This window comes from Prosopis cineraria, unplaced genomic scaffold (assembly GCF_029017545.1).
Source record: "Prosopis cineraria cultivar Desert tree isolate PC_DT_omini unplaced genomic scaffold, ASM2901754v1 PC9, whole genome shotgun sequence".
NCBI classification, from domain to species: Eukaryota; Viridiplantae; Streptophyta; class Magnoliopsida; order Fabales; family Fabaceae; genus Prosopis; species Prosopis cineraria.
Genome location: NW_026555340.1, coordinates 28888831 through 28903480, shown reverse-complemented (window position 1 = coordinate 28903480; position 14650 = coordinate 28888831). Strand labels below are relative to the sequence as shown.

Here is a 14650-nt window from a genome sequence, read left to right as displayed (position 1 = left end):
AAGACAGTTTCATACAGTAATGCATGTGGATGGTGTGACAGCATTTTATATTGTGACATTTTATTTCTAAATAGTAAGAAAAATTACTTACAGCAATTCCTGTAGGTAGTTGACATTATTACATATCTGGGATGGTGTGATAGGTGCTTTATATTGTCACAGCAATTTTAGTTCAAGGTGCTAGTGTTTTTGGGTTTCATACACTTGTGACAAGTAAAGAAAATGAATTGGGCAGCTTTTCAATATATATGAAAGCAACAATATAGTTTCATGAGGAAACAAAATACGGTCTTTACATATACATAGAATTGGTCCTCTGACAGCAAGTTGCATCTATAGTATGTAATATATAATGGTCTTGTGCCTCCAACATGGACAAACAAGGAATTAAAGAAGTAGCAACAGAAAAAAAGAAAATGATAGCAAAAGTGACAAAAGGGAGTAGTAACAAAGCTCATCTTCATCCTATTATAATGGTTCCATAAATTACAATAGTAATGGCCTATCCATCCACCTCATATTCTACTTTCAATATAACAATAAAAAGCTATAATAAATCGAACAATTTCTAAGCTCTTTAAATTTCTTTCTTTTGCTTCATGCTCCCATTATCCTATTTCAAGTGCTCTTTATCTTCTTTCAAATGTTGTTTCTCTTCCTCTATGAGTGCTCGTTTTGTTGCTTCATATTCTATTTTTTTTTCTTCATCTGCATAATCTCTTGTTTCATTTGCAACTCCAAGCCTCCAGCAAAATTTACCATTGAAAACAAAACCACATAACACTAATCCAAGTCCCAAAACCAATGATTATCATTATCCAACAATTTAAAAGTAATATACAACCATAGCCTCTAAATAATTTTATAATACCAAGGATGCAAAAACAAGGATGCTGGTTGTGAAATGGAAGCAATACCAAGGATGCAATAAAAATTTCAAAATACAATAGCAAGGATATTGGCAGTAAAAATGAAGCGACACCAAGGATGCAACAACAATTTTAGAAAACAATAACAAGGATGTCAACAGTAAAAAGAAAGCTTCACTTATCAAATACGCATTGCACATATCGAGTGAATAAGCAGCAAAATTACTATGTCGATCCACAAGTTCATAACACTATAGAAATCAAAGTCAGGGCATCTGAATGATCATTTATGGCAAAACACTATAGAACTTGAAGTCAAATTTCAAGCAATTATTAAACCTATAGGAAAACCAATAAAACCTATATCGCAAAGCTATTGAACGCCATGGAGAAAAGAAGAACCTCTTTCTAGTGGACGAGATCGACCTCTAGCATGAAGATGAATCTGAATTGCAAAGAGAGCACGAATCATGAACACAAACCTAAATCACAAAAGACAAAATCAAATCACCCAATCACTTTTCGTAGAATGGAAATCGTGAGCTTTCTTTAATGAACTGAGGCCATGTTTGATATACTAAAATTGTGAGAAGAGAGATGAAATCATATATGAAATTGTTCAGTTAACTTGTTTGGTGTATCAGAATTGCTTTCTTGAAGGAATTTAATTCTATCAAAATTGATGGAATCCAATTTCATTGTAGAGATCACGAAATTCATCAATTCAACATGGAATTGGTTTATGTGTTATTAAAAAAAATAAAGGATATTTTGTACTTTAAAAGTACATTCTTTATTTTTTTATTGTTAAATTTTTCATTAAAAAAATAAAATAAAGGGTATTTTAATTTTTTATATTTTAAATACATAAAATTATTAAAATTATATCATAATTTTATCTTTATATCAAACATACTTTTAAAATTCACTTCAATTCTAATTTTGATTTTAATTTTAATTCTATTAAAAAAATTTTTATCATACCAAACGAGATCGGAAATCCTAATTATCCTCTCGCTTTCTGTTAAATGAAGATCAAGTCGAAAATTTCGGTTGAATGAAGGACCCTAATCGCATTAGGCTGCCTTCAAAGTTCAAACTTTAGTGCTTCTGTCAGACTTAACAGTTCCGTAACCCGCTCAAGTTATTTCCAAATGCAGAAGGGGCAATGGGTCTAACGGCTGAAACATTAAGGGTGTAAAAAAAAGAAAAAAAAATTATTGGTGCCAAATTAAAAAAATGAGGGGAACTATAAGTACCAACAAAATAATTTTCCCAAACATAATTAAATACTATTTTAAATCATAATTATTCTTTACACAGTGTTTAAGAAGTTAAGAGTTACTTAACCGTCCAAGTCTCATATATGATTATTTAAGAAAATTGAAAATTCGGAGAGTTGGCGTCAGAAACGAGGGAAGAAGGCGACTTCTCTTACCGACCTATCTGCGCATGTCCAGTATCTGTTCGTTCTTGCACTTCGTCGCCTCAGCTGCAAGTTGCCACGTGGCATAAGTAATTTTTCTATGAATTTTATTTCGGACAATTTTTAGATTTCATATTTTTTTTATCAAAATTAATTTAAAATTAGCATATAAAAGATATTGAAGTTTATATATATGTATGCATGTAAAACTGTTTTATCCTCTATTAAATTATTTTGTTAAAAAAACTCAAATGCAAGGCTTGAAAAACAATTGGAATGAGTGTGGAGTATTTATATAAAATTGGGGATGGGACATGATATATTTGTGGCTGAAAAGTGATAGCCAAGAGTTTTATACTTGAGGTTCTGGCATGTTTATGGACGATTATGTCCCCGTTGATAAGTGAAAAGGACAGATGGATCCTTTTTCAGTTGCTTGGGCAGTGTGGTAGAAGTTGGAAAAGAGGTCGGTCAGACAGACGGGGAGTCACGATCGAAAAGTAACACGTCCCATTTGAACTACCACTCTTAAGCTTCCGTTAATTTCTCTTGAAGGGAGAGTTATTTCGATAACGATTTGAATCTGATTCAGCCGAATATTGGAACAAATTCATAAATAATTATATTTTTGAAATGAATGTGACGAATATATCCTTTAAATGGCACATTAATTTTAAGGCTGGGGTTTACTGCTTTAAATAAGCTTTACTTTATGATGAAATAATTATGGAGGCAAGCAAGTGAGTTTAGAGCGGACAGCATGGCATGGATGATTAACTGATGCAGCGATGTCCAAGACTGAATAATTGAGGGAGCTCTTTTTGAGACAGATTTCCGAAAAACAAAAACAATGTCCCACACTTGTCTTGCTTTTTAAAGAGACGTGAGCATGATCCTGACTCAGCAATTCAGCAATCTATTAATTATTTGCACCCTTTGGCTGTGCAGTCCCATCTTTGGAAATACCATTTATTATACTTGTTTTTTTAAATAATAACAATAAATGTTGTATATGTACACCACGTTTCATCTATATCCTCCTCCACTCGTCATCATCTATGTCCACACGTAAAATGAGCCTTGTAAAATTTAAAAATAAGATATTTCTATTCATGACTTCGAATTATTGCCCCCATTGTTTGGAAGCAATATTTACATACGTTCTTTCCCATCTCAAGAGAGATTATATGGAATAACTTCGTCATTTAATTTTATATAGAGACACATGCAAGAACACTAGTATATATCATATATTCTAATTATGGAACACTTTTGCAAAAAAAAATTATTCTAAAATAAAATATACTTTAAATAAATTAAAATAGTGTTTGATTAAAAAGAAGGGAAGAAAAAATTTTACCTCCCCCCAAATTGAGGGATCCTCCCTCCCCTCCTCCTCCTTCTTCCTGTCCCTCTCCCCTCTCCTCACCTCTCCTTTTCTTCCCTTCCCTCCACTTAAACAAAGCCTAATATTTTATTAAATGTATTAATTTTAATATTAGCTTTTTTATATAATTAATTTTTGTCTTTTTTCTTTTTAACATAGTAAATAATGGATATTTTTAAAATTTTATATTTTTGTTTTAAAAAAATAAGATTTTTCAAATATATAAAATTTAAAATGAGATTTTGTTTAAAATAAAATTGTTCAGTATATTTAATGAGATTTATTAATATATAAAATTTTGTTTAAATATATCTTATAATTTAAAATGAGGGGAGTGTGATAAAAGAATATTTTTCACGCCAACGAGTATCTTAGATTCTCAGTGGAAGAGAACATGATCGTTCAAATATGAAATTTTGGATTTAAATTCGTGTGAATACAAAAAAAAAAATTGCTTTCCAAAGAATTATCTACATTTGGCCTTTGACAATATTTAAATTTAACTCAATTAGACAATCACATAAAAAAAAACAACAAAAATAAACCTTATCTGTGGTTGGTTAAATATTAACTTCTATCAACCATTTGGTTCGACGAGAATAAATGAGAGGGATTTTTATGAGTTTTATATTAAAAAAGAAGGGTGAAGTTTAAAGTTTTTAAACCATAGGCCTTTATTGAAATTTTATAACCATGTTTATCAATTTTTCTGGAAAGAATATCAATAAAAACACATTGACTAGACTTATTTTGAATCAAACCCTTGAATTTCTAAAATATCATTACAATATAAGGGTCTCAATTGGATATTGAATTTTTTTAAAAAAATAATAAAATTACCTTTTATTTAAATTAATATTAAAACTGTCCAACTTTACTTATTTATTTACTTAAAAAAATATTGTTAATGGCCCTACTTTGCTTGATTTCATTTTAGGTATTTAAATCATTTTAAGATAATTTATTAATTTTTATACTTTATATTGTTCACTCACTCACGAGCTATTGTTCATTACTCTGTTTTACTTATTTATTGTCATACTTTTACTTTATTTTATTTTAGGTGTTTAAATCATTTTAAGAGAACTTATTTATTTTTATATTATATGTTATTTATTTATTTATAGAATATTATTTATTGCCTTACTTTACTTGTTCATTGATAGACTTTTACTTAATTTTCTTCCAAAAAAATGAACAAGTGAAGTAAATATTTTGTAAATAAATGAATAAATAAAACAAGACAGTTCTAATATTAATGTAAATGAAGGACAATTTTCTCATTTTTCTAAAATTTTAATATCAAATCACAACCTTTTAAAATGTAGTCATGTTTTAAAAATTTAGGGAATTTAATTCAAAATAGGTTTGCTCAAGGAACTTTTATTGATATTTTTCCTTTTTTTTAAACTCAATTCATTAAAATTTTAAAAAAAGAATTAATAATTTAATTTAATTCCCAATAAACCTTGCAGTTGGGTGGTGGTTTAATGTAAATCTTCCAATTTCAAAACCAGAGAGAGTAAACACCGCCTGTGAAAAATCTAGTTGTTCCATTAGTCTGACACGTGTTGTCCAGAATGCAAGAAATTCAGAGAAAGCAATTATTTTAGACGCGTGTCAATTCTAAGTCAGATTGACGCAATGAGGAGAAAAAAATTAGTGACAGCTGTGGGATTTGAACCCACGCCCTTTCGGACCAGAGCCTAAATCTGGCGCCTTAGACCACTCGGCCAAACTGTCTTATGTGATTGGTTAACAGGCCTGATTACTACTTTTTTCTTGCATGCTATAACATACTCCCTCCACTTTCTACAAATAACATAAAATAATTGTATAACACAAATTTTAAAAATAAATTAACTATAATAATTATATTTACAAATAAAATTTTTTGGAGTGCAATACCCTTATGTTTCATTAAAATAAGTTTGCATTAATTGTTTCTCATGAATAAATATTATGAGTTTATGAAAGGTAATTTAAAAAAATTATAATAAATACTTATTAAGATAAATGATTTTATTTGTAAATAAAAATAAAATAACAAGTGGTATTTTTTATATATATAAACACAGAAGGAGTAACTTTGAAAGAATTTTGTTGTTCTAAAATACAAGATAATTTTAAAAAAATAAGGTTTTATTTATAATATTTTTTTAATATTATCTTTTAAGTGAAAAAAGAATTGAAATGATATTGCAGCATAATAATTAAATGTGTAAATGTATTTTTGAAGGTCTATAGTTTTATTTTTCAAAAGTAAGTTTGTAAAGTACATTATTGCATATTTTCAACATGCGTAATCTTATCTCAAATTGTTTTGTAATTTGAGATATAAAGAGCATTTTCTCTAATCTTATTTATAAGTTACTTCTAATATATTTTATTAAAATTAAAAAAAACTTAAATGTCATTAATTTTATCTTAAAATTTCATAAATTTTCATTTCTACCCCATAATAAGGACAACAATATTTATTTTTAATAATTTTTTCTAAAATTTAATAAGGATAGAAAAATAAAGATGAACATAAAAAATAATAAAGTATCATATAAATTAGACCAAAATTAATTTTTTTATTTTATAAATATGATCGAAGGAGTATATGACTATAACTTTTTAAGATTGAGAGTGCTTGTGTTTGAACTCGTGGCTTGACTTGTGAAAGCAATAAGGTCATGAGGCTAACTTTTTAACTAGGCAAAAAAGTACATTTCAAATTTGATAATTTCCACCCTTATAATTCTAATTAATTCTTGGGCCTTTTGCACACACAATCTATATTATAAAACCAAATAAAAGGAATAGCTTATCATTTCTTAAATTTTAAAAATAACCTTTTTAATATTTAGTTGATATGTAATTTACAAAACTATTATTTTAAAATTATAACACTTTGCTTTTTACAAACACCACAACATACTCAAAACGCGAGAAATTAGACAAATGAGATAGACAAACTCGAGCTACAATCACGGTGAAAGAAACAAATTGATCAAACTCAAAGACGAAAGAAAGTATAGCAGTGTAAGCGAGCCACAGTTACAGCAGCGAGAGACATTGATGGCACTCAATAGAATAGAGCACACCTGTAAGGAGACAGTGCTATAGAATTTTTTTACGGATTACGTTTGATCCGTTTTGGGCAAATGATTATGTGTTTTTTGTAATATTGATATGCGATACTATCTCATTGATATATGGCTGTATATGGTTAATAAATAAGTTTATGTCTAATTATTTGGTTATATTGATCTACAAGAGTATATCAATAAACTATCGTAAATCAAAAACACAAAAACAACATAATCATTTTTTCAAAATAGATCAAACAGATTTGTAAAAATTTCTAAACACCTTAACCTATCATAGAAAATCAAATACCTAAAATAAAAAAAAATCAAGAATAATGAGAGAATAATATATGTTTTTTGTTAGTAATTTTAAAAAAATTTCATGATCAATGACAACAATGACACATTATGAACAAATGATTTATTAATTTAATGAATATATTACCCATATAAGTGAAGATGATGAAATTTTGATAATAGATAATACTCTTTAACAACAACAACAACAAGCCTTTATCCCACTAGGTGGGGAGATAATACTCTTCAATTTTCAAAAAAATAAAATACAAGACAACTTCAATTTAGATCTTGAAATATGCAATGCAAAATATGATGATGGAGTTCAATCTTCAATGTCAAATCTCAACTTTGTAATATACCTGAGAAAAATAGAGAGGGAGAGGGAAGAAAAGCACTAACATATAAGACTTCCCTTCTTTGTGATAAAAGAAGGATTGTGAACATATAATTCAATCAGTTAAAAATTAGTCACGGAAGATATATTGTGTTTTAATAATATATTTATTCTGAAGATAAAAAAGAAAAATCACATCTAATTAATTTTATGAATGTGCCATATTTCAAAATATTTAAAAATTTAATTTATATAATTTATGAAAATTATATTTTTTAAGGTCATTGAACTAATTTACTCTTAATTTTTTGAGTTAGATATTTTTTCCAACTAACAGTTTAATTCAATAATCACATTTTAAAAAACTTAAATTCAATGTTTACATTTTAAATTTAATCTATTACTAAAATTACATTATATGCTTTTAAAATTCTATTTCTATAATTATGCGTCATCTTAATAATACAAATATGTAATTTATGTTAACAGTATTAGTGTACATGCTAAAATACTAATATATCTATATATATAAAACAGTAAAGACTATATAAAATTGTTTTAAATTACAAGAATTTAATTAAATATTTCAGAAATAAAAATATTCTGTAAAGTTAACTTAAAAGTTCTTTTAATAATTTTTTTTATAAAAAAAAGGTGAAACTGATGCATATACAAGATAGTCCTTGCCCAACCATCAATAATTGATGGCTGCATCATATTCTCTGCTTTGCTTGTAAAACCTAAAAAGAACGTTAAATTAAAACAAGAATAGAGATTATTGTAAGATCTTAGTTACTAGTTGACCATGCATGATGTTCATAGGATTGGTAAGCACGTCACAAACTGAAAAGGAACCTGATAAGCCTTTCAAGAAGATCCATTGCTACTATTACATTTTGGCAAGCATCTCATTACAAGAGAATTGGAAGAAGGTGGTTTATAAGTTGAGAAGAACTCAGGATCTTCTTCAAGGGATTCACTATAGCTCTCCAAAATAGAAACAATCTCATCAAAATGTGGCCTTTTATCTGGATTGCTTGACCAGCACCTGTTTATCAGATGACTAAATGCCTTTGGACATTCAGCTGGTAACGGCGGCCTTGCATTCTACCAAAAGGAAAAAAAAAACGTGGAACAATACACAGTGAATCTCAAGTCTCAAAGAGGACAAAGCACTCATTGTTGTAAACTAGAGGTTTTTTTCCAATTTAATCATCAACAGAGCAATATCTGAGAAAGACACAGCCATATCAACATTAAAAGGACCCACTCATATGCAACCATACCATATAAGAAAAATGCGCATGCAAATCTGCACTATGAGATAATTTCAGTGGTTTCACATCTGAAGCACTCCAAGCATACAGCAACTTTATTATGTACAGAATCGTTTTATGAATGGACAAGGTTGAATTATGATTGACTTAATAGACCAAGTCTAACTTATATTTCCCCTTGGGTTTAATTGGAACCTTAGAATCTCTATCCAACTATTACTAAATATATGCATGTGCCTATATCTCTTTTTATATGCAAACTAGACTTTGGAGCTATTACTTTATGAGGTTCTAAGATAAGTTATACTGTTCATAGTTTATAAATAACGTGACTTATTTTATATAAAACGAAGTGTATACATGGCAATCTTTTTTATCAGAATGTGTAAGGACAGATATTATCAAAATGAAATGAATCCTCTATAGTGCTACCAAAGTGCTTGAACATGAACGTGCATATGGATATAACTGCATTTCACATCTTCCTAAGCCTTTATAGTCGTGCAAGTTCTTTTTTACTTGCATTTCATTCGTTGATCACTCAAGTGGATTGACAATCGTTTATTTTCATCCTGAATAACAGGTACACCAGTATATCTGATAATAGCATCACCACTACCAGCAACTTTACAAGTGGATTAGGACTAGCAAAAAAGGAACAAATCAAAAGTGCACTTCTTTTTTATATCAAGATGCTTAGAATCACAAATTAAGTGATTTAATCAAGAAACTTATTCTGCCAGCAATGTAAACAGCAGCAGCAGAAGAGTCCTAACTTTTCACAAGCTCACGTATAGTTTTTTAGGAGGTAAATAAGAAGATTAATCTTATGGAAGTCTCATGAAATTGAGGCAGTTCAATTTAATAACAATGAGAAAATGAAGCATGTGATTAAGAAAATTCTAATGCTGCAAATACCTTGTGTGAGACTGCATAAGCTGCCTGTTCCGGTGTCATGTTGTGAAATGGGGTCAGTCCAGTTAAGAGCTCCCACAGGACTATGGCGAAGCTATAGACATCTACTTTCTTGCTATGATGCTTTTCTTTGATCATTTCGGGCGCCATCCAACGGTAAGTTCCTGTGAATCCTTTTGCGCTACCAATCTGTGATTCTAAGCACGAGATTCCAAAATCTGCTACTTTTACACACATATCTTCCCCAAGCAATAGGTTCTCTGATTTAAGATCCCTATGAAGCACCCCCTCAGAATGAAGATATTGCATTCCCCTCGCAATGTCTAGGGCTAATTTCAGAACAAGATTGAGCGGAACCGAATTAGGCTGTTGCTGATGCAGGTAACTTCTCAGTGATCCTCCGGCCATATATTCAGTAATTATACAAAACACAGGAGGCTTCTTGCAAGCGGCCAAAAACTGCAGGGCCACAAGAAGTCAATAGCTGCTAGAAAATGCTTAATAACAAGCAAGAATGCATACATTGTCCACTCATCAATATTTGATCAGCCACAACATCCACAAGACGCTAAACTAAAGATAACTCTCAGCTTTTAAGTTCAATCTATAGTTCTATATACCATGCCATCAGAATGGACTTAACTTACAATCAGTTCTTACATGTGGGTTTGATGGAAGGAATTCACAGGAAAACAAGGAGAAATAGACGATATATGACGATAAAAATTGAAACAGGAGAATTGAAGTCAGTGTAAAAAAATAAATAAATAAATAAAAGTTTGCAAGAACGTGAATGATAGGGATGGCTTAAGGAAACAGAGCTTACAGTGATGATGTTGGGATGGTGCAAGTGAAAGAGCAAAGCAACCTCGGAAATGAATTGCTTTTCAAGCAAAGCAGCCAAGTCGGCGTCCTCCTCCGGCTGGCTTATGAGCTTGATGGCGACATCCTTTTGCTTGTAAATGCCTCTGTAGAGCTTGCTATGCCTTCCAGAAGCAAATTTGGATCCAATGAATAACTGAGACAGGTCGGCACTCCATTCCTCTTCTCCCTCTCCCTTTATGGCAGCCCCTGAAGAGACCAAGTACTTGGACCATGACACAGCTCGCTTGTATTCTCCAAGCGACAGCCTCCTCCCCGACCTCTTGGGGTTATGAATCTGTGTGAAGCCGTGAAAGTTCTTCATGGGTCAGAGTTATTATCAGCAGCTCCAGTCACAATCGTCAACCCCTCCTAACCTCTCTTCTTGAAGGCCAATGTAGATCCAGAACCAGCTTGATTTTGAAGAGGTTAACCAGTTCCCGAGCTAACTACATGTGGAGAAGTATTTATCGTTAGTAAGTAACGCACTTGGAAAACAGAAAAGGAGAGATTAATCAGCTCCAAACTACCTCATCTTGTTTTGTACTTGTGTAAACAAACACCAAGAGACTATACCGTTGTTAAATAAGGGGAAGGAATCAGGGAAGCAAAATCCAGCATGATTATAAGGAAAGACCGAGTCTGTTTTCGGAAGAGAGAGAGAGAGAGAGAGAGAGAGAGAGAGTACGATTCCGTGGGGAAGAGAGAAGTCAGGAAGCTGGTCCCCCGGGTCATTAAAATCCTGAAGCTAAGAGAGCTGAAATCAAGACGAAGGAAACTGAAGACAGAGGAAAAGCTCTGGTTTTAAAGTTTTAATTTTTGCTTTTTTCAACGTTCAAGAGAAGAGATTAGAAGAGGATGTGAGGAAGACAGGTGCGGGAAGAAGTTGGAAGCGTGGAAGGAGAAGAGGAAGGAGAAGAAGAGGAGGAGGGGGCCATTGTGGACTTGCCATTCGCAAGTACACTGCACTGCTCTACGTTCACAACGTGAGACGATCCACTTCTGAGGAGGCAACCCGGGTCGCTCTGATTAGGATTTAGAACCCTCCCTCCTATCCCTCATTCCCTTTCTCGCCTTCCTCTTTCTCTATATTCTCCAAAATGCCATTATTCCCTTCCCAATCCCCTAATTTACCATACTACCCTTGCCCCTCCATTATTTCCAGCCTTCAATCATGATGCGCGTGTGCCCTCCACACTCCAACCATCCTACCAAATGTGATGGCCATTCTTTTTTCTTCTTTATCTTTTCCCTTTATAATAGATACTTGATGATCGAGGTTGTCTTTTTTTTTTCGGTCGAAATCGTTGTTGTATTAATTTTAATCATGCAATTTTTTGATGCAGTATTTTTTTTGGGCCAGATTTTTGTGTAGTAAGGGAAGTTTAATGGTGCCGTGAAGCAAACTCAGGGAAACATACTAAGATTAAAAATGAGAAACTAAGAATAAAATAAAATTGAGAGAAGGTCGAGGGTGAGGGGTGAGGGAGTAATAATGGAGAAGAGTTGGGCCCGCGGAGGTGTTGGTATCCCTGAAAGTGTCGGACAAGCCGTATGGTCCTCTTCCGTATACGGTCTTCACTTCACACCCCCCCCCCAAAAAAAAATATTTATTGGATTTGAAAGAACTCTCTCTCTCTCTCTCTCTCTCTCTATCTCTCTCTCTCTCAATTGAATACTTTAGAGACCCTTCTCTCTCTTTTATTGGGAAGTGTCGTCCTATTTTTCCCCTTTAATTTTAATTTTAATTTTTTTGGCCGACGATTTTCGCTTTAAATTCTTAATATAAGTTGCCCAGAAATGTCAAACTCCAACGCCAGCGCCTTCTTTTTTTATCTGTTTAAATAAATATTTTTAAATCGCTTATCAATAAAATTATAACATGATTTAATCTCATAATTTTATGAATTGTAAATCAAATCTTTAATAACTAGATGAATCTTTGTTGATCTAACGTGAACACCTTCGTATCCCCTCTTACGAGTGAAGATCAAAATATTGTAGGATGCATTGTTTTTATATAATTTATAGATTTAAATTGTCTACTCGTTTCTTAGATTATTTTAGTATTCAGAAAAACTGAGAGCTGCGTTTAAAAACAGGCTAAGAAATAAGAGAATTCAAGATGAAAAAGACAAGTGAAAATTTAAGTTATGCTTTTACCTTAATCAAGTGTTACGTTTCTCTTTGCAGCGAGCTCTCCTTTTTCTCTACCTCCTTGGCCTGCGCTCTCCTAGCCTCTATTTATAGAAAGACTGGAGCTCGGGTTTCTCTAAGATAAAATACTTAAAAGATGAGATAACTTAAATTCTGAGAGATGCGATATTTAGGATTATATTTTAGGATGAACCTCCGATATTGGCATATCCTTATTTCTTTAAATTTATTGTAAGATCTATGCATAATAGATTTTTAGATATATGGATTTTATTTACTTTTAAACTCCCAATCCTTATAATAGTCCTTAAAAATTACTCTATCTTCTAATTTTGACTTCAAAATATCAAGTATCATATATCATAGTAGAATAATCTTTAGAGATACTTAACCACGCATTATGATTTATCTTTTTCTCTTTTTCTTCTTGATGTTTTATATTTTTATTCAGATTACCCGAACAAAATAAAGAGTCCCAAAACATTAATGATTATCTTTTAATATAATACTCTCATAACAATTTCCCGTACTCATCATAAATTAAACGCATATGAAAAATTTTAAAAATATAAAAAATTGATTGTATTTTTTTAATCCAAACTAATAGGTTTTGACTTTATGAGAAAATTTTGCATAGATCTAATGCATTAAATCATTCATGCTCCATCTAATAAAATTACACTAATTAAATTAAAAAAACTATTTGTCATTATTTTTAATGATTTTTATTTTTACAGTGGAATGATTATTTAAGTTCTCATTCTTTCTCTATTAATAATATAATCAATTTATATTTAATATTATTTAAATATCATATTTTTATTAGATGGAGCATGAATAATGAGGTGGATCAAGTCCATACAAAAATCTTTCAAACTGTAAATTAGACATAAACAAAGTGGAAGAGTAATTAATTATAGGTGATAATTAATGATGTCAACATTGAATCTTTCAATCAATGTCACTATTTTATTTAGGTATGGAGGTAAATTTAATCAATAATCACCAATTAAGTGATGCAATTAAATCTTTATCAAAGGCCACATTAATTTCTTTCCAAGAATCATAAAAGGCACCTGTGAATGGTGGTTGCCGATTATTTTTGTTTGTCATTTAGTAATTTCAAAGAGATTTCGTGAAATCTTAAGATTCAAGCACATGAAATAAGACAGGCTAAATGCCACGTGTCCAGATACGAGCGGCTCCCGAGTTCAATTATTGCTAATTATTACTAAACCCGTGGCTGTTGGTACGTATAGTTAAGCCCTCCACGGTACCTGAATCAAGTTTGGCGCATAGTCAAAACATTTTGGATCTCTTTTGAAGGAAAATTACATGTAGAGAAGATTTAAACAGAGTAACATGTGTCCCACCAAAACCCAATAACACGTGGATTAGAAATCATGTGATGTGATGGCTCTATCCGTATTATGGAAAAATGGAAGGGCTTTGAATACATATGAGCAAAGTGAAAAGATTAGCGCAGAAATCGATGAAGAGGTGTTCACGGGGACTGCGCTGAGTTGAGAGTTGAGAGAAAAGAAGAGGGTAAGAATATCGGTCACTCGGTTTAAAGGTGAACATTAGTTTCCAGGACACGAGCTGGGCTCATGCAATCGACCACGTGAAACTGTTTTTTCATACCCACTTTCAGACTTGTCAATTACTTGCTTCATTGAGCTCATTTTCAATCTTCGTTCGCATGCAATTTTTCTAGCAGACATACAAACTTATATATATTCTATTTATGAGTCGGACTCTAGAAGAATTTTGTAATTCTTAACAGAAGTTAATTTATATAAAAATTTATCTAACTTTACTTTATTTCAAGCACGTACTTCCTCTCCATTTCAAAATTCATTCGTATGCATTTTTTTAGCAAAAAGAAAATTTATGGTGCATACCAACTTATATATATTCTTTTTAATCCTATTTATTAGTCAGGTTTTAGAAGAATTCTGTAATTCTTAATATATGTCAATATATATAAAACCTTGTCTGCCAATAATTACTTTATTTCACATATGCGCTTCTCCGTTTCAAATTT

At 31.2% G+C, this 14650-nt stretch overlaps 1 protein-coding gene and 1 non-coding gene across 5 annotated transcripts; both read right to left on the bottom strand.

Moving 5' to 3' along the window:
• Positions 1-5345: 5345 nt before the first annotated feature.
• On the bottom strand, positions 5346-5425 carry TRNAL-UAG (transfer RNA leucine (anticodon UAG)). The gene has a single exon. It is a non-coding gene; the product is annotated as a tRNA-Leu (tRNA).
• Positions 5426-8229: 2804 nt separating this feature from the next.
• Positions 8230-11460, bottom strand: LOC129320664 (serine/threonine/tyrosine-protein kinase HT1-like). Of its 4 annotated transcripts, none has more exons than XM_054966210.1 (4): positions 10977-11460; positions 10412-10895; positions 9589-10044; positions 8230-8500 (listed from the first exon to the last, which is right to left on the bottom strand). In XM_054966210.1, the coding sequence occupies exons 2-4, from the start codon at positions 10769-10771 to the stop codon at positions 8261-8263; spliced, it is 1056 nt and encodes a 351-aa protein (XP_054822185.1). In that variant the 5' UTR covers positions 10772-10895; positions 10977-11460; the 3' UTR covers positions 8230-8260. The 4 variants fall into 4 exon arrangements, with proteins under 4 accessions (XP_054822185.1, XP_054822186.1, XP_054822189.1 ...); XM_054966211.1 differs by having other exon boundaries at positions 10412-10891; XM_054966214.1 differs by having other exon boundaries at positions 11023-11460.
• Between the last annotated feature and the right edge of the window lie 3190 nt (positions 11461-14650).

Excerpts from the sequence above, each read along its gene's own strand:
- LOC129320664 (XM_054966210.1), bottom strand. The coding sequence starts at position 10,771 with ATGAAGAACTTTCACGGCTTCACACAGATTCATAACCCCAAGAGGTCG. Across the intron at positions 10,045-10,411 it reads ACCATCCCAACATCATCACT|TTTTTGGCCGCTTGCAAGAA; the intron begins GTAAGCTCTGTT and ends GTGGCCCTGCAG. Across the intron at positions 8,501-9,588 it reads CTTATGCAGTCTCACACAAG|AATGCAAGGCCGCCGTTACC; the intron begins GTATTTGCAGCA and ends TCCTTTTGGTAG.